Below are 19,857 nucleotides of genomic sequence, written 5' to 3'. Positions count from 1 at the left end.
CCATTACTTATCAAGAAATCAGTCGTAGAGATTCATTCTTCGCCTATCAAGAAAAAATCTTCAGAGGAATAAATTAAGAATGTTTTTAAATTTTTTCTACATGAAGACTTATTTATGATCAATCAAGCAAATAAAGCACATTATATTAATTATTCCACAGTTTCTTTTCCATTCTTACGGCTCCAAACAAAAAGAAAATAGTTTCCTGAAAAAGAAACGACCCCTAAACGGAGAACCAGAGAGCCAAACGCCAGCTGGAAGAAAACGTCGGGAAGAACAGGCTGCTTATTTTGTGGAACCAATCACGTTCTGTCACTTTTCATCTTTCCGTCTCTTGACTGGATGGATTGTCAGCCTTTTGACTCCAGCAGCAGTTCTGTTTGACCCGAGGTCACGCTGAGAAAGACGCCAGGCAGTGGTGCTATCTAACCCGGGTCTTTGATCGTTCCTTTCTTTGAATTTTGAACAAAAATAATAACAGGATACAAAAGAAACTCCCTGGTCAAGGTGAAGTTGGTCTTGGATAAGGATAAAAGCAACAGAGTTTTCTTCACTTTACTTTCAATAAATGTACTTTTTTTTTTTCTTTAAGTAAATATGTGTGAAGTGAGACACATAAAAGAAGGAGTGAAGGATTAAATAAGTTTATACTTCTGCCTAACTCCTGTTCAAACAGTTATCTAATCATAATCATGTTAATATAAATGTTATACATAAATAACTAAACCAAAATAAGCGTACAGGCATATCCAGAACACTCTGATATATTCTGCAACTAGAGATTATTTTTCTAATTGATTAATTTATCAATTATACTGATGATTAGTCAATTAATATATCAAAAAATAGCACAGGCCACAGATTTTTCACATAACCAGTTTAACATATTATATATAATTTTAGAAATATTAAAAGATTCAAACAAATTAATTATTTAATTACTTTTGTAAGAAAATAAAAACTTTATTGACTGAAAAGCAATGACACAGCATTCCTTTAGCAAATCTGAACTGTGTGAAGCCAACATTGTGTCAATTCAGCAGTTTCGGCCAAAATCTATTTATAGACAAAGGTGTTTCTATCTCAAATGCAAAATGTTTATACTTTTTGTACAGTTTTGGCTGAATTACTGCTTTAAATATTTAGTTCTTCCAGCAATTGACATTTTTTTTCATTCTATTCACTGCAGTTAACAATTAATTGATTACTAAGCACAAAAAACAACCACTTTGAATAATATCAGACAGCAAAGTCTTAAAAAAAACAAATTTTGATTAGATTTTTATGGTTACAATCAACAAAGAGATGCAAAGGCATTTAAGGAAACGCTGAAAAGTGTGTGAAAGATGTCTTTCCAGATTTATATTGGTGATTGTGTCTTTATTGTCCCTCTTTTTGATGCAGTGCTCAAACTGCTCCATCAATCAATTCCCATGTGTCCTTCTCAGTGTAAATCCTTGTATTATCACAGAAGATAACATGCTGTAACCTCCATATGTAATCTCTCATATTCTCTACTAGGCAGTCGACTATCTGCATGTATCTTTCAGCGGTGCAGCGATAAGTGGCTGACCAGGAGGAGATAGCGTTCGGCTAGTTTTGTGCCTTGGCTGGCCTTTTTGCCTTGGAAAGCACTTCTAAGCAATTCCCAAACAGCACAAATCCCTCCCAAACCCTGGGATCTCATGTGTGTGCATGCAGGGCATTTTCGTATAGATGTGCATGAGTCTGTGTGTAAAGGGTCAAAGGGATTAGGTTGGAGCTTTCACACTCAGCGGAGAGAAGGATGAGTCTGTCTCCACCGTGGTCCCGCCAATCCCTGACCGCAGCCTGGGGATCAGTGGGTTTCTCAGCCACACTGATCCGCAGCTTTAAACTGGACGCTCTGAAGTCCTAGGAATCTCTGACCTCTACTGAACTTCCATTCTCTCTTCGTCATCTTTTTCTATCCTTTTGGATGTATTTCTGCTCCTAAACTCCCGCCTCTTAGAGGTGGGTTTTTGATGTAAGCCAGCTGCTGCAGAGTAGCATAAAGGGCAACAACTTTTATTTCTAAAAATGAAAACAAAGTCCTCATTTGAGCAATATATATCTTGACATAATATCTTGAAGAGGTTTCACGGATTCCTCGTACACTGCTTTAACACAAAGTAAGGATTAATAAACTTTAAAGTCTAGTGACCTATCATACTTCTTTGAACGGCTTAGCCATACAAAATATGTTCATTACATTTTTTTATGCACAAAATTCTTCTTAGCTTATTAGATTTTAGTCCAAGTTCTGCCTGTCTTGAGCTCCTTCCTCTTGCCACTTTAGTCCAAATGAGCTGCTCAATCAGACCCTCGGCCAGAACCTCCAACACAACCGACAACGATAAAACAAGCGGGTTGTCAATGGAAAGTCCACAACAAGCCACTTGTTCTTTCAAGCAGCCATTGGTGAAATCAGCTGACTTTTTTAAATGTTTACATTTCCAGTTGCCAAAACAAACACTAACCTATTGCCAAAAAGAGTCTGTGTGTTTTATTTAAATGCCTGTTTAATATTTAAAAATTAAACCATGAAAACAATGAAAATCGTTTCTGATAGTTCTTCAGTAACATGTAATACTCACGTCCTGATTGGACATCTCCCAGTATGGCCGCTCTCCGTAGGACATCACCTCCCACATGACTATGCCGTAACTCCACGCATCACTGGCCGAGGAAAACTTTCTGTATGCAATGGCCTCTGGAGCCGTCCATCGGATCGGGATCTTGCCCCCCTTTAGATAAACCCATAAGACAGAGAAGCATAAGTTGAGTTGCTGATCATTTAATCATAATAACTTATAAATAGGGGTGTGCCACACCAATCCCATGCGGTCTAAATATTTGGCATTTCTAATCAGGATTGATCCCATACTTGTTGCTGATGTATTTTCTGTAATCATGTCAGCCATTAATCCATTTTAAGTAGCAAATTCTTCACAAACAGACTCTAGACTACAGTTTTGACTCCGTTTTCAGTTTTACCCAAGAAATGTGATCTTTCCAAGATCAATTTAATCAATTTAATAATTGATAAAAGTGAAACTGAAGAAGGCAATACTTTTCATTTTTGACATTCAAAACAAAGTGCTTTGTCCAAAGGTTTTCTCCAAGCATGAATATCTACAGCTGTATACAATGTGTTGAGTTGAATTATCAACAAGTCATATTCAAATTGAAAGCAAACATTGGCCTAGAAAAAAATCAGCAAATTGCTGGAGCTAATCAATAAATTTTTCTTCTTTTTGTGTGGTTTTTATGAAGAGTAGGGTCTTAAAATCAGGTCTGATTTCTGAGTTTGTTTCAATTTATTCTAAAACAAAAAAAGATGACACTAAACAAAATGTATTAAAGTATGTAGATATTATTGCTACTTGGATTTCATCACTTTAATGAATAATGATTTCCACTACATTTTTTTGTTTTTCAAATTCTATCACCAAATACTCAATTTAAATCTTCAAAGCATCTCATGTATCCCAATTTTTGTTTATATTTGGAATCTTTATGAAACAAATCCAACAAAAAGGATTGTGACTAAAGCTCAGGGTTTGAACTTTGAGAAGAATTTGAAATCCAACTTTAGCATATAGTCTCATTAAACAAATAGGCCTCAAACTGCAAAGGCTCAAAAAATCCTAAATGGTTGTTATGTAACTGTTGAGTCATTTTAATGTTATTGCCTGCAGTAAAGAGCTCACTCCTGAAGAGCATTTTTTCTTATGACATTTTATTTCCAAATCACTAGATATATTTTTAAACCTTCACTTCAAAAGGTTGTTTCCACATTGCTGTGCACACCTAACTGTAGGATTCATGTTATTATTCCAAAGTGAAAAGGCCCAAGCACAAAGGCTGAAAATTGAAAACTGAAATCTTTGAAATGGACCACATCCCGCGAGTTTTTAAAGCACACTCGGGCATAAATCAGGCCATTTAAAAAACACTAAACCAATCGCTTTTGACACTGCTGTCCAAAAAAAGCTCCATATTCTGAAGATTTTGCTTTGGCCTGAGATTTTATCCTGTCTTTACCTTCGCCTTTCATTCCCCCTCTCTGGAGTTTAACTACTGACTTGTGGAACAGAGTTCAACTCTGAGCCATAAACATTTCCGTCGTACAAAAACCTCAATACAAACCAGGAGATGGGAGTCAACACTGAGCTCTGGGACAAATATAAAACACACTCCTGGAAACCAACTTTTAAAGAATATGTAAGTAAATGTGATCATCTTGTAGTGAAGGACACATCACTTTGCTGCTTCTAACATTTGTCCTTCAGTGGAATCATCATTTGGCTGCTTTCACAATGCAAACTTAATTGACCCAATTCCGAAATTTTGTCAAATTGGATGTTTTTGCCCACATAAGCGACCTGTATGTGTTCTGCAGTCTGAACGGACAAAGGACCTGAAAGTGTCCCGCATGCGCAGTAGAGGGCGCAATAGAGTCGGCGGTCTGCTAACCGCCATAAAAACAGCGCTCAGTGTTTGTGGAAGTAAACATGGATGCTAACGGTGGAGCGTAGCTTACACATTTAAAGTTGTTGTCCAACCAGAACCTGCTTATTAACAACTTAATCCTCATTACAGTCCGTCGTGGTTGTTGTTGTACGTTGTGTTGCGTGTATCACGGCGCAGTGTAGTGAGATTCATTCAGTTTGGATGAATCTGACCTGAACTTTAGGTCGCATTTGAATCGGACACCTAGCGGGTATGGGTCGCATTCGAAAAGAATCAGACCTCTGCTGTTCAGGCTGTCATGAAAAGATTGGATACAGCATTACGAAAAAAAAAAAAAAAAAAAAAATCTGAATTGGGTCACTTCAGGTTGCAGTGTGAACACAGCCATCAAATTATGTTATATGCAAAAGTAGTAAAACTGGTCATACTACTTATGAAATGGTAAGAAGCTTTTCTGCTTAAAAATACGTCACACATCTATTTTCAAGTTCCTGTACCTGTCAACTTTGAAAAGTAAATCCAGCTAAATAATGAGATTCTGAAATAAGGGAAAACAAAATAAATGCACATTGCATTTAGAGGATTAACTCTAGCTTAAGGTGAAATCTGTTTCAGTTGGATCAAAAGAGAAGTTACATCCCTGGAATAACCTGAAGATGAGAGTCATATCCTCATTCATGATTTGAGTTGCTCTAATATGCAAACGTCTTTTCTGTGTCTGGAGTGAGGAGTACCGTTGTGGTGTACGCAGCCTCCGGGTCGTCCTCCAGCACTCGGGACAGGCCGAAGTCTGACACTTTGCACACCAGATTGCTGTTGACCAGGATGTTTCTGGCTGCCAGGTCTCTGTGAACGTAGCCCATGTCTGACAGATACTTCATGCCCGCGGCGATGCCACGCAGCATCCCCACCAGCTGGATGACTGTGAAGTGACCGTCATGTTGCTGCCACACAAAACGGGAAACATTTGAGAATTAAAAGGGACAGAGATGCTGCTGGAACTATTAACATTTGGTTATGCTACAACAAACTTCAATGGATTTTACTAGGATTTTAAGTAACGGTGTGCAATTCTGAAGTGAAAGAAAACAGAATCAGGGTTTTTTTCACAAATAAAATTCTAGAATGCATTTGTCGTTTGTTTATGTTTCCACACATCACACTGCTTAAGACTTCAAATTGTACCAGATTTTGAAAATGATGTAGGAATTTTCTTCTGTTTCAAAATTCTAGCGAGAAACATAAAAGCTTGTGTTTGCATCATGACAAAATGTAGAACAAAAGTGTGCATGAACAATTTTTCAGTGGGATTTTTCACACCAACAAAATATGTTGGAAGAAAGAAAATGGGTTGTTCAGAATTATGTTAGCAATAAAATGACATGACAATATGCTCCATTATTCATAAGCCATAAAAGTATCTGCATCCAAGGTATAACCATGATGCTGGCACAACGATAGGCCCACGGTACTAAAACATATTTATGGTTAAGGCCATGCTCATGAGGACATAATCATAACGGTGTAATATGTTCAACACTCACTCTAAGAAACGAGTCCAGCGATCCATTTTCCATGTACTCCACAACGATCATCACAGGCCTGCCTGCAGACACACAACACACGTCATTTTCATCCAAACTAATCGGCTTTTTTAAACTTCATTTGCTATTAAGTAAGGATGGAGTGCCGAGCAACAAATTATGTCAAAACACAAATAAGACTTAGAAGTAAATCTCAACAGTGATCTAGTTTTAGCATTCATGTATGAGACCCAGTGGGTTTTAACATTCATGGACTAACATCCCACTGGAAAATACGGCACTCGAGAAAATAGTTTAAATCTGAGTGAGACATGGGGGAAGATTGGTACCATCAAGCAAACATGGTTTTTCTTTTAAAATATTCAGCAAGCAACATGAGACCCGATCAATATTTAGTTCATGTGTGAAGAGCAAAAATGAGCTGATTTGAACAGAGGATCCTAGGGGTGCAAGTTACTAGAAGGAAATTTGTTTTCTGATAAGGAGACACTAACCTGTAAGAAAATAGAAATAACAGTTTGTTTCTGAGGCGGAGGAGGGCAGAGTGCGCAAAAATTTCACTCAAGTAAAAGTAAAAAGCAGCCAGAAATTATTCAAGTAGGAGTCAAAAAGTATTTGGTAAAACGTTTACTGAAGTGCTGAGGATCAAATTATCAATCATTTAATATTTTAAAATTATATCATCAGACAGACCAAATATATAAAGTGGAAAATTTGATATCTTTAGGATAAAATTATAATAATTCATAAAAGTAATAAATAAATTGTAAGTAAGATTGTAAATCACCAACAATCTTCATTTATCATTTATGACTATTTAATTCAGCCAATGGAAAAAGGTAAAAATTACAAAGAAAGAGACATGGATCTCGATACGCAATGTAGGAAAATGCTAGTAAATATTTCTTGTGCTGAGGGATCAAAAACAGAAGAAATTAACATCAAATTAAGTCTCCCTAATGATGAACACTGTACATAATACGCCCAAAATTATGACAATAACATGTCTGCGGTAATTCATGTGTTCAGTTGAACTGTTGCTAATGGCTGGAGGCGTTCTTAGAAGATGCTGCTTTACATATTCAGTTTGCACAATAACTCATTCAGAGCAATAAAGTTTAATCCAAAATAAATACAAATAATTCTATGTTTAATTTACCAAGTTTGTGGATCTTTTTTTTTGTGTGACTGCTATTAAGCAAGATTAATGACATATACTGGAAAATTTCCCGGACAGCTAAAATTCCCAGATTGCAGATAATGTAAAAGCAACATCTCTCGACCACTCAATCACATTAAATATTTAAGAAGGCAGCAGAGTGTAAGGAGCATCTGTTCTCTTCTCATCTTCCTCCACTTACATCGTCCTGTTTGGGTTCAAACAGGGACGATCTTTAGACACAGAGATGATTTCTATCTGCTGTAAAGTTTCCAAAAACTTTGATTCTGGTAACTAATGTTAGTAATTTATTTTCTACCTTGGCTTAGTGATGCTAATTTCCGTCTATATCTATGTTCAGATTGACCTTATCATTTTTAAAATTATGTTAACTTGCTATGAATTAATTTTAAAAAAGCTGTGGACTTCAAAACCTGAAACTTCTTCAATATTTAATAAAAAGCAGGTGAGAACTGAGAGTAGGACTAGAAAATGCCACACAGGCCAGGATAACCACAGTATCTCTGACTAACAAGAAGCTTTTTAGAGAGAAACAAGTGCCAGTTTTCAAAGCACAGCATAATTATAGAAGCAGATGGTGGAAACATGGGTTTTGAGCAGCAACTTGTTTTTTTTTTGTTCATGCAAACTGCCAGTGACACATCCCTTACCGCTTCCTCCAACTCAAGTTGGCCGGGTAACTTGCCATTATTTTCTCTGGAAAGGACTAATTTAATGTTGTGCATTTTGTGTGATGAGGCAGCCCCTTAAAGTGAGTTTCTGTCAGTGGGGAAAACATCTTAGATTTTTTTTATTTGAACATAAATGAAAGCAAAATAGGTCCCACACATGTCAGAGGATGATGCAGCTGTATGCCTGGATGGTTGGGAAATGCGCTGTTCTGGTAAAATCGTAACTTCCCTGAAAGATTAGAGTCTTTTATTGCTTTTTTTTTAAATTTTGAGGTATCATATCAACATCTCCCTAAATTTGTTGATGCTCTTTAGTCACACAAATCCAGCTGGGACAGAAAGGAAATTATTCGATCAAGCTTAGCTTTTCCTGTGCTAATTAGGAAGATCTGGAACCAATATATAGCTACGCAGCGCAGCGCCTGAACAAAAACAAACACACCTGTTTACCACAATCTAATGTGTCACCTGTTTTTTTTTTTTTTCATAGCAGGTATGGCAGGCAGTCACAGCACAATAGCCTCCATAATTAGTCTCCAAAGAACAACAACAGATGGAGGAAGTGATAGAGAATGAAGAAAAGACAAACCAGGCAGACAGGCTGACAGGGAGAGTTTACCCAAAATAGATGCAGTTTGATGCCCCACTGACAAACACAAAAGGCTTTTGATTGCATGATTTGATGTGCATATTGTACCGTGAGTGGAAATCCCACAGACAGTTTTGGGAATCAGGTTGCTCCTCTTACACTCCTCCCCCTCTATGAAGATGAAGGTTATGAATCTTAAAAATAAAAGACATCCTCCTTAATGACGATAGTGGGGCTACGCTTTAAGGCACTGATGGATTTATCATAATGTTCATGGAGTTTTTAAAATAAACGAGCATATAAACTCCCCCAGGCTACTCTTCAAGAAAAGTTATTAATATTCCAAGAGGTTCAATAAAAAGCAGAACAAAATAAAAATGTGATTTCAGAGTAAACGCTGCCTATACTTGTAATTTAGACAATTATAAAACGATGGTGTTTTCCACTGTCCTATAAGCTGTTTTCTTCAAACAATAACGTTTCATCCAGGAAACTAAAGTGACAAAAGTATTGTTCATTCATTCTTACATCATGATGAAGCATATCCTACTTCTAGGTTGATGTTTTCTGTCATCATTTAGGGAAATCATGTCCTGACTGTCAGACCTGGAACCAAAAACATCTAATTTATTAAATTTAATCTGTATCCTAAAATGGAAAAAGCTACAAAAATCTGAAGTTGCTGGATGTCATAAACTTACAATTTAATCTCAAAATTTTATGGTGTCTGAAAATAGCAAAAGTGATCATAAAAAGTATTTCAAATGTATTTCAATCTTTTAAGGTAATTGTGCAACTATGACTTTTACTGACAGACAATTTACCATTTTCACAATTTCTAATCCTGGTATGATATTTATTATGGTGCAATAAATATCAATAAATAGCAGAGAAACATTCACTGAACACAATCAGTCCAGAAAAAGTTGCAGAGCATTTTCTAACTGTGAAAACTGTTATGAACAAATGCGGGGGAAAAAAACATGGAACAACGGTTCCATTCTTTTAAATGACAGATAAAGCTTGCTAAAAACGTTATTCAGTGTTATGGCTTGGATTTGACTGGACCGTTAGAGAAACTCGACTGTCTTCTAGCAGAAACCAGGAATAAAGACTTGTCCACTAAATCTCTAGTGAAGTCAAAGCAACATCTAAAGGTTGTATCAATTATTCAACAATAAGAAAGAAAGATGGAGAAACAACGGTACTGAAGAGTTTCAGAGCAAAACTCCAAAACAACAAACCGTCCTGCCTCATGTTGGCCAAAAATCCCCCCAAAAACATCTCAATTATATTCAAACTTTCAGGAAAATATTCTGTGAACCGAGGAGGAAAATTCTGTTTTTTTAAACTAAATTATGACCTTTTAGGAAATTGTTGAACTTTAAAACTCTAATAAAGTAAATGAAAGTTGTTAAAGATTTAAGCGTCAACCTTCAGCATACGTCTTTCACCATAATAATCACATTATGTAATTGGATTTTTCCCCACTCTGTCCTATTCAAGATAATAGATCATCAAAACCACATTGAAGTCTATTGTTGGAATATCAGCATTTTGAGCTGCTCTAATTTAATTTTGGCAATCTTTGGCTTCATAAGCCTTTATCAGAGGAGTCTTCATCAGCAGGGTCAGAGCTGAAGTCTGTCCTCTATCTGCATGCAGAGAGAGGCAGAAACCCTTCAGGGGACACATTTATATTCACAGTGATGTCTCAGTTTATACACCCCCTGTAAATACAACCATATGTTGCGCCTAGTGAGTCCCGTAAAACAAAGGCCGTTAACAAGTTTCCAGCTCCTCCACGACTGCACCGTCTCACTTTCTCGTTGTTTTCTCGCAGATCTTTTGAGATTACGATACATTTCTTCCAAAAGCAAACAATGGAAACAGACTTACACAGCCATGCATGTCAGATATACAGATGTACAGAAATACGTCGAAAAAAGAAAAGCAAACACAGCATTTGTTTGCCACAGACAAATATTGCTTGAAGAAAAGTTGCTTAATCAATTATTCTTTTTTGTTTGTAAAATTCCACATAAGTGAACAAAAATCAAAATGATGTTTTTTTATAGTCAGGGTGTTGGCAGTCACTTTGAAGAGAGTTATTGTTTTAGGATTTGTCACATAAAGTCCCTGTAGCTCAGAGAATACTCTTTTTTTAGTTTTTAAATCACTGAATGACATAGGCTGTTGTATCAGCCCTCCAGAACCTCTCAGGCCTTCTAGTTCTGGTCTGTGCTGCATTTCCAGAACCAGAACCAAACACAAAGAAGCAGCATTCAGCTTCTATTCACCACAAATCGGGAACAAACTTTCAAAAAAACTGCAAAACAGCCGAAACACTGAGTTCTTAGACTAACAGAGTGGAATTTGACCAGAAGTAAAAGGAACATTGATCAATATATTTGGGATGTTTTGATGATTATTCACCGCCGATGCTGTGATGTTTTTATGGTGTAAAGCTGAAAGGTGCAACAAAGTGCATGTAAAACAACCAGTTATCTATCAGCTGCTTCTTTAACATGTGTCCATGTACTCCATGCAAATTTGAGTTATTTGATGTAGTTTGTAATGATAATGTGACTAAATGTGAAAGAGCTAAAAGTGAGAGGATACTCTCCTAAGGCTCTACATAGAAATAGACAAGAATGAAACTGTTGCACAAAGCTATTGATCTGCTCTTTAAGGTCCAGAAGAACCCCAGAAGTAGTGGAAACAATTCCCTTTATTTCTCATGTTGTAATGTATCAACGCCCTCTTACTTTTTGTGACCACTCCTTCCAGTCTGATGATGTTGGGATGATCAAACTGGCCCATGATCGACGCCTCCCGCAGGAAGTCCCGCCGCTGACGTTCTACGTAACCTCCTTTCAACGTTTTTATTGCCACCGCAATCTCCTTTTTGCCCGGCGTTCTCAAGCGGCCGCTGCACACCTCGCCAAATTCACCTGCAAAACACAATCACGCGCACACACACAATCATGATTACACTGAATTATTTCGCCTGAACGTGACTTTAATCTAAACCCAGTGGCACCACCAGGGGCTTTGAAGCTCTCTTTCAATTTTTTCCATGAATATAAATTTAACCTGATTGAGAAGCCGCATCAGCTCCAATTTTTCTTTATTTATTTAGGTTTTATTTTATCTTTTTATGTCTCCTTTGTGTTTGTGTCCTCGAGAAATCAATGAGCGCATAATGCTCAGGACTTTGAACATTTAAAACAAAATGCTGGACATGCTGAATTTTAACTGGCTTTTATTTTCTCACCTTTCCTTCCAATTGAACTATTAAATTGTAAATGTATTGTTAAATTATTGCATCATCTGATTGTAAATTATAATGTATTTATTTATCAATAAATAAAGCAGTGATTCAAATTTGATTAAAAAAATACTGTAATGTTCCTAAAGAGATATAAAGTGTTTTTGTTAATTACATTAATTCTTGCTGATGACCTCCTGTAGCAGTCTGTATTACAGAGCATTTGAAGAAGCCTCTGACTGAAGACACTGTTTTTTCTAAGACAGTCTGATGAAGAGGATGCTTAAATGTCTTGATTTTATGTAAAATCCTTCTCTGAGTCAATATGTCCAGAGGTTATCCCCAGAACAAACCCAGAACAGAACCAGAACAGAACCAGCCTTTGTTGGTGAACATTTTTAGGTTTCTGATTCTGATGCTGCTGCCCCAGCAGATGATTGCAGAAGACATGAGGCTCTAAACTTATTGAAGATCTGCAGGCTCTTGCTCAACAAGTGCGCCCTGCTTTGTCCCTTCTTGTAGACCAAGGGTGCTCAAAGTAGGGCCTGCGGGCCATTTGCTGCCTGTGGACTAATTTTGTGCGGCCCCTGGACCACGGTTCAAGAATACATTAATTTATGATTTTTGATTTAAAACCTGCTAATTAGAAAAAACTTGGAATCCAGAGACTCTAGTTTTTTACTTTATCAGTCAGTCTTTAGCTTATTTGTTTAGAAACTGTAGAGTACTCACTATTTATATCAATATTAAATTACTAGGCAGAGAGACTCTTGTTATTGCAACAGAAGAGGAATTAGAACGAACTTAGAATCCAGAAAAGATTCTTCCAGAACAGAAACATTTAGTTTTTATTACTTAGAAACTGTAGAGTACTCATTACTTTAACAAATTTACTTAGAAAGTCCAGAGAATACTTATACTTATTCAGCAACCCAGAACAAGCATCAGAACCTGGAACCCAGATAAACTACCTTAACAACTTATTGAAGATAGGAATCTAACTGCTTCTTAGACTCCTATTCTTTGAAAAGGAATTAGACCAGAGGATTCTTTCTTATACTTATTTACCAACCCTGAATAGGAGTATATAGTTTATTTACTGTGGATCAACATTATTAGTTTTTTCTTCTTTTGCTCTTTCCTTGGATTTATTTTGTTTGTATTTCTTTTTTAAATCTTGTAAAGCACTTTATTTTCCCTTGTTGCTGAAAATGTGCTTTATAAATAAAATTACGTATAAAAATGTCAGATTCTACACAAACTGATCATCTTTTCCAAGTTTCTTTATATTTTCACTCATTGATTTGATGCATCAAAATCTGCTTTTAATTGCTAATTTAAACTTGTTTTCACATGTAGACTGATCTAGATTCTGTTTTTATTGCTGAGAATAATTTTTTTTCCAGTTTGGATCTACAATGTTTCAAACAAATGAAACAAAACGTATTTATTTAATTAAAATATCTCATTCTTAGTTTATTGTGCAGAAGGTAAAAAACACCCCAACAACAACGTCTGAACCCCAGCAAACCTAAATCAGTCATTGTTGCTTTTGTCCACCATAAAGAGCCAAACGCAGACAAGACGCAAGTGTTTTTAACAAAATCCAAACCAGACGCTGCGAGCAAAGTCTGCCACCTGGGGGCAGTGTTGCAGTTCCCATCTAATCTCCACGATCATGTCTTCTCTGATTAGTTAAACTTTATCACATTTTTTTCTTGCAGGTATAAAAAAAGAGGCTTAAATAAATCCTAACACCTTTTTGTTCCTTAAGTCGAATAAAGTGTTAATACCCCAACAGTGTGCGGTGAGAACAAGACTAAAGCACTGGAAGATGATAAAACACAACTTCTGTCTCTCACGTTGAAATAGAGGGAAGTTTGTTGGGTTCGTAATCAGTGGAAGAGAGACGATAATCTCTGAATGTTTGAATCTATTGTTATTACAGCAGGTGTGAAATGGTCCTCTTCGGCCCACATCAGTCGATGTGATTCAGAAACGCAGCGTCAGATGAGTGTGAAGTGCGTGTAGGTGTGTGCTTGTACCTGCTCCGATCACCCTCTCAATGCGGATCCTGGACGGGTCGATTTCTTTAGTGAATTCATGGACGGCCTGTGTGGGATCCTCGTATGTGTCGGGGTCCACATATGTCTTTATTCCTGGAAAAGGGACTGTTGGGGGAAAAGGTGAAGCAGAATTATAGGTTTTCAATACTTAATTTTGCCTTTATGAACTATGGGATCATGGTATGAAACTAAACGATGACTTAGCCACTCTTGAGACAAACATTTCAGACACACAGAGACACATTTAACCATTGCTATTGATCAGGAGAGGCAGGGGCTCCAGCTACAGTACACTGTTCGATATCTTCTCCTCTTCAGAGCACAGGTCTTTTTGCTGAAAAGCAGCAGGGCAGCACCCTGAGCGCTGAGCCAGTCGTTTAACTTGGCGCAAGTTTTTCACTTTGTTTCAATCAACCAGCCGCCCTGATGAAGTGTCCTTGAGCAAACAGGTAAATTTTCTTTACTGCCTGCTGCTGTTCAGGCTTTGACCCCAACCTCCCACAGGAGAGGAGGCCCTGGAAAGAAGTTGCTGTTCTCCTTTTAGGAATCAATACAGTATCAACAAACTAAAAACAACAATCAGACGCATGGAGAAAAATCCCCAGTTTCTCTTCAAGCATCTGCAGCAACGTTGCACTCAGCGTCAAGGCGAGTCGCAGTTGAGAGACGTGCTATCTTTTTCTAAAAAGTGTGAATTATTTTAAAAAATGAAACCTCTGTGATACAGCAAAGAAATGAGTTGGCATATTTTCTTGCTGTTTTTTCAGTTCCTTGCTCTCTGGCCTCAAATCTTAAAATATTCCCCATTCCTCTTTGGTCTGTGATGTACTGACTTTGAAACAAGTTACCCTTTTCTTTGTATCTTTTGTATCTTTAACCTTCCCTTCTCTGACTTTGCTCCTATTTTTATCCTTTTCTCCACTCTCAAACACAGATTGAATTGAAAAAGCATTCGCACACTTAAAACCTTTACAATTTTGTTACTTTACAAAACATCAATGTTTTGTAACATTGATGTTATTGGGATTCCATGGAACAAGCACAAAGTTTTGATTAACTGTAATGATTTGCAATTCATAGTAACTTTAAGAAATGAGAAAAGTAAAATTGGGCTCAGAAAAGGGCTTGACTGCATCATGAAACAATAATTTCTTTTTCAAAAACCTTCCGAATGTATTGTTACAAATCAGCAGGCACTGCCCTGTTACCTAGCAACCCAAGTAGTACTCCAGCACATGTGGTCAGCAGGTTTTACTGCTGGCTGCTGGAAAAGACAAGTGCTTTGTTGTTTACCATCCAGAAACCACTTGCTGCATTCTTGTTGGTTGTGCAGGAGGCCCCACTCCTGCTTTTCAAAGATGTATGGTTGCATAATTGCACATATGTTTGCAGCCATTTTCATGTGTGAATATAAATGTCGAGTTGGCGGTCTTGGCCAGCAGCAACTTATATGGATTTAAAGTTACAAGAAGCCCTAAAACAGCTAAAAATACTCCAGGACTGAGAAGACAAAAATCTTATTGTCTCACTTCGTAAAGCTCACAGACCTGACCTAACCTGTTCAGGGAAGCTCAATACGCTTCTTTTAAATTCAAGGATGTTGACCATATATAAAACTGGATGTCCTGGAGAAATGGTGTTGGAAACCAGATCTAAACCTGCAGCATTTTATGTTTAGGTCCATTGTTCTGAAGAAAGAGAGCATCAAGACCACTCATGTCTTTTGTAGCAGATTTTCCTTAAGGATTCTTCTTATCTTTGTTGAACCCAATTAATCTTCCCATCACCTCTGAACAACCTCACTGCTGTTCCTGAAGAAAATTACAAGCATCCACCTCCATCTTTCACTACAACATATTTGGCGTGCGCTCCTTGAGAGCTTGTACCCTGGGTGTTAAGATTTGTTTCTGCAACAGCCCTCCTGAATCAAGTAGCTTACTTATCTCCTGAGCCTCCCACCAGGTTCTGCGGCAGCCTGCTAATTACCTGTCCATTTGATTCAGCTGTGTTTAAGTAGGGGAACATCTAAAACACATAATGCACATTCTAGTTGTAGGTTAAAAAAAAGTTAGATTTTTGTCTCATTTCTCCACGTTTGCTGTGTCTTGAGTCTTTCTTTCAACTATTGATGTCTTTTTGCCATTCATCCATAAAGGCCAGTACTTAAAGCTATGGTGTCTAATTTCTGTAAAAAATGTTTTTACTTATTTGCTAAAACTGTCATTTTGTTGTGACAGTTTGGTATGAGACAGATAATCTATGAAAAAAAGTAATCTAAATAATCTACCAGTGCTAACTACAGATATGCACCTGATTGGTTGCTTCAGTCAGAAACAACCAATCAGAGGCAGGAGGATTGTCCTAGCGCTGTCAATCATCCTCATGTCCGAAGTGATCAGAGACTTCCCCTTGCTCACTGCTGTGCTACAGCTTAATTTTTTATAAAGTAAAACTCTAGGTTTAAATTTTAAGCATTTGGGAAATAAAGTGGGAAACATTTTATGTATCTCAAAACAGATTTCTGTGACTTTCTAAGAGCTTCTGAGATTATTTCATAATCAAGACCAACTTCAAACTTCTTCACAACTTCATCCTTGACTGTCGGGTGTTTTACTTGGATTCATCTTTGACTTCTAAACGAGTTTCTTCTACTGGATCTTGAATTCGCTTCCAAATCTAAGCTACTTTGTAGTAAAGTTCAAGAAGTATGACTACTTTTCAAGGCACTCTTGGTGGCAGCAATAAAAGGAGAATAGCAGTAAATAAAAGTTCACAATAAATCATTTCCTGCAGAACTTGAAGAAAAAAAATCCCATCGTCATACAAGAGCTGAACTTACTATGCAGAGGACCCGATCCACATGGGAAGTGATCCATGCTCCTTGCATATTGAATGCAAAGAAAAGAGCAGGTGGCTAGATACTAAATGTGACTCACTGAATGTCTCTCAGCTCTTTTGCTTCCTGTTTACTGGCAGACCGCAGTGGCACACCACAGAAAGCTAAATCCTCACCAGGCAGATGTCCTTTCACAGTGTCTCACCAAAAGATTAACCATCCAAATATAAAAGTCAAAACTATGAGGTAGGCAAATTGATTTACCATGTCCATTCTGATAGTCGGTCCGTCTTTTGTCCTCTGAGGTCATCTTGGCCTTGAAGTACCACTGACACCTGGAAAACAGACAATTTAAAAGAAAAAGGGTTGAAGACATTATAAAAGATGAGAAAGAAGCAATGCCATCAACAAACTGTAAATTCAGACTAAGTGTTTGTATCAAACTGGATCCATTCTTGTCACAATCAAAGAAATAACACATCAGACACCCTTTTAATGAGCAGGAAAACACATAAATCTACCCTTTACTTCTGGTTCACCTCTATATTCACACCTCTAAAATGTCAGGCTGTGATATGCCTTAGGAAAGAGCAGGTCAAAAATAACAACTATTACTTTCTCGTGTTGAAGTCATTTCTGTTCCTAACAATTCTGAAGGGAATTCCTTATCAGGTGGATTATATGCCAACAGTTTGGATATTTAAACATTTTTTCATTCTTCCTTCTCTACACTTAACCACACCTGGATGATATTTACTAATACAGAGGTTTCCAGATTGTGTATTACTGTATTTTTAAAAAAATCTCCACTTCAAATTATAAAGCAGAAAGAAGCAAAAACCCCAAAGAGTCATGACAAAGACTATCAATAATTTGCCTCCTTTTTTAAAAGCCACACACTCAACCATACAGGTGTAGATTTGAAGTAACAAGCTCACACCAAAATGTGTTAGAGAGGAGTAAAAGTAAAAAAAATGACCTGATGTGAACAAGTAGAAGTCAGTGGGGGATCATTAAGACAGCATAAGCTGTACATTCATAAAACACAACACTATATAGTATATCACATATTTTCTGCTAAAAACAGATTTACAGGCAGAATCAGACAACATAATGTGATGGAATAGAACCAGTGGTTTCGTATCTGAGCAAAAATCACATTCAACTTCATCCTAAAAATACAAACAAATGGTAGAGCTTTACATTTTCAACAAATTTCAGATAATGCAAACCAAACATCTCAATGCTTGATAAACACAAACAACCAATCTCCCACCCAAAAGGAACAATGACAAAGACTGTCACGTTGTCAGAGCACACTTTTATTGAAAATATGTAACTGTGCACAGGCTGTCTTGTCCTCCTGTGTGTGAGAGCTGGAGGTGTTTATCTGGGCTCTGAAAGCAGCAAACAGAAAGCGGCTGCCAAGAAAAGTCTGAAAAACCACGAGATTAGATGGCAGCATCTGTAAAGGATCTCAGAAGATTTGATTCAAATAGATCCTTGCTCTGAAATTAAAATGGGAGAAAGCAAAAAGTGCCCTGCATGAGTCACGTTCGTAGAAAGGTGCCGGGCATAAAGGCTGCAACGTAAGTCACAGCTGAAATGTTGTCTATAAAACTCTGAATAGCCTATTGAGAGTTGTTTGCAATAAAGCGCCGCTGCAAAAGCTTGTAGAAGCAAGCTTACCTTAAACCCTCGTGTGGTTTAAAGGCTTGTAAACAGTTTGAAATGTTCAGTTTCTTTAATTCATTCTTTGCTTATGTTTTGAGAGGAGGGTTGTTGTCTGGAAGGAGATCCAATTGAAGATGAGTTTTTACCAAAGCCTTTCGTTTTAGCACCAACGTGAAGTGAAGGCCTCTCAAATTAATCAATGTCATAATGAAATGTATGACACTGATTGATGGGATACGTAGCTACTGATTTTAATCTGTCACTTCATTCAGCGAGTGTCTCATTGAAGTAGCAGAGAGAAAGCACACAGTACAGAGCATTAACAATAATTACACTGGTCAACAGCCAGAAAATTTAGTTTTTTTAAACTGTTTTGGGTTAATTTTGATACACTGAATCCAGAAATCACTTTGATTTTGCTCAATCAGATCAACTTTCTGAAGGAACCTACATATTGGATGCAGCCATGATGGCTGATTGCTGCTGCTGAACCACATGAGGCGTTTGAAGAAACGGAAATCCGTGTTGCACAATGAAGACGTAACGTTCAATTGCACTTACTTACTGTACTTACGTTCAGTTGAATTAAGACAACTCAATATAATTATGATCGTCCTCTTTTATAAAGATGCCTCAGTGGTTTAGATATAACCTGGATAAACTCAGTTCAGCTGATTTAAGCAAATCGTGATCTGACTGCTCGAAAAAAAAAAATCTTTATCCCCAAAAACATAAAACAAGCAGCTAAAAGAAAAAAAAGGAAAGTAGCTGAACTAACATACGCAGAGATGTGAAAGTGAATGAGGCACATGATTGCTTTATTTTCATACCAAAGATCAGTTACTGACATAAACTCACTGGCATCAAAGTTAATAGTGCCAATTATTTAACACAGATGTTGTGGACCTTGAGGTACAAAAGATCAACTTTGTGTTGATATTTCATTTTTTTTAATCAGTCATGAGCATCACTGGACTCTTTGGAGTCTCAGAGATTTGAGCTTCTTTCACAACACAGAATAACCAACAATCATTGTTTGTTATTATTGTTACAACAAATATAATTCTCAATTTAAACCTCTGTCATATGGTAACAAAACTAGTATAAAGATAATCAAATTAAATGAGTTTCTTGGTAGGGAGACCAATAGTTTTGTACGAAGAAAAAAAACAAAAACAATTTTACACACATGATGAAAGTATGAAAATATGATAGCATAGAAATATCTCTTATTGTCCCTCATTGGGAAAATGCAACAGCAGCAAAGTTACAAAGATGGTGACAACAGTAAAAATAAGAAAAAATATAAGAACAAAAATGTAGTTATGAAAAATAAGACAGATCAAAATAACAGCAAAAATAGCAACTTGTGCTCTGCATTAAAGTTAAGAGGTTATTTAGCTAAACTGCCAAGGTGCAGCAGTCCCGCTACGCCTCTCACTGAATGCTTCTGTAAAGTTCAACCACTATGTTGCTATTTAAACACTTTTATTATTTACTGAAATTGTGTTAAATTTAGTTTTTTTTGTGCT

At 36.9% G+C, this 19,857-nt stretch overlaps 1 protein-coding gene across 1 annotated transcript in view; it reads right to left on the bottom strand.

Moving 5' to 3' along the window:
- The window catches only part of LOC129361075 (ephrin type-A receptor 6-like), a 164,073-nt gene that overhangs the window by 5,223 nt on the left and 138,993 nt on the right, over positions 1–19,857 (bottom strand). The window contains exons 9-14 of the mRNA XM_055031720.1: positions 16,916–16,986; positions 13,795–13,920; positions 11,247–11,432; positions 6,039–6,100; positions 5,229–5,438; positions 2,616–2,765 (exon numbers count right to left, since the gene is read on the bottom strand). Coding sequence (XP_054887695.1) covers positions 2,616–2,765; positions 5,229–5,438; positions 6,039–6,100; positions 11,247–11,432; positions 13,795–13,920; positions 16,916–16,986 — 805 coding nt within the window. The remainder of the gene's footprint in view (positions 1–2,615; positions 2,766–5,228; positions 5,439–6,038; positions 6,101–11,246; positions 11,433–13,794; positions 13,921–16,915; positions 16,987–19,857) is intronic.

Source organism: Poeciliopsis prolifica, unplaced genomic scaffold, assembly GCF_027474105.1.
Source record: "Poeciliopsis prolifica strain line A6 unplaced genomic scaffold, Auburn_PproV2 SCAFFOLD007, whole genome shotgun sequence".
NCBI classification, from domain to species: Eukaryota; Metazoa; Chordata; class Actinopteri; order Cyprinodontiformes; family Poeciliidae; genus Poeciliopsis; species Poeciliopsis prolifica.
This window is presented reverse-complemented; position numbering and strand designations above follow the sequence as displayed.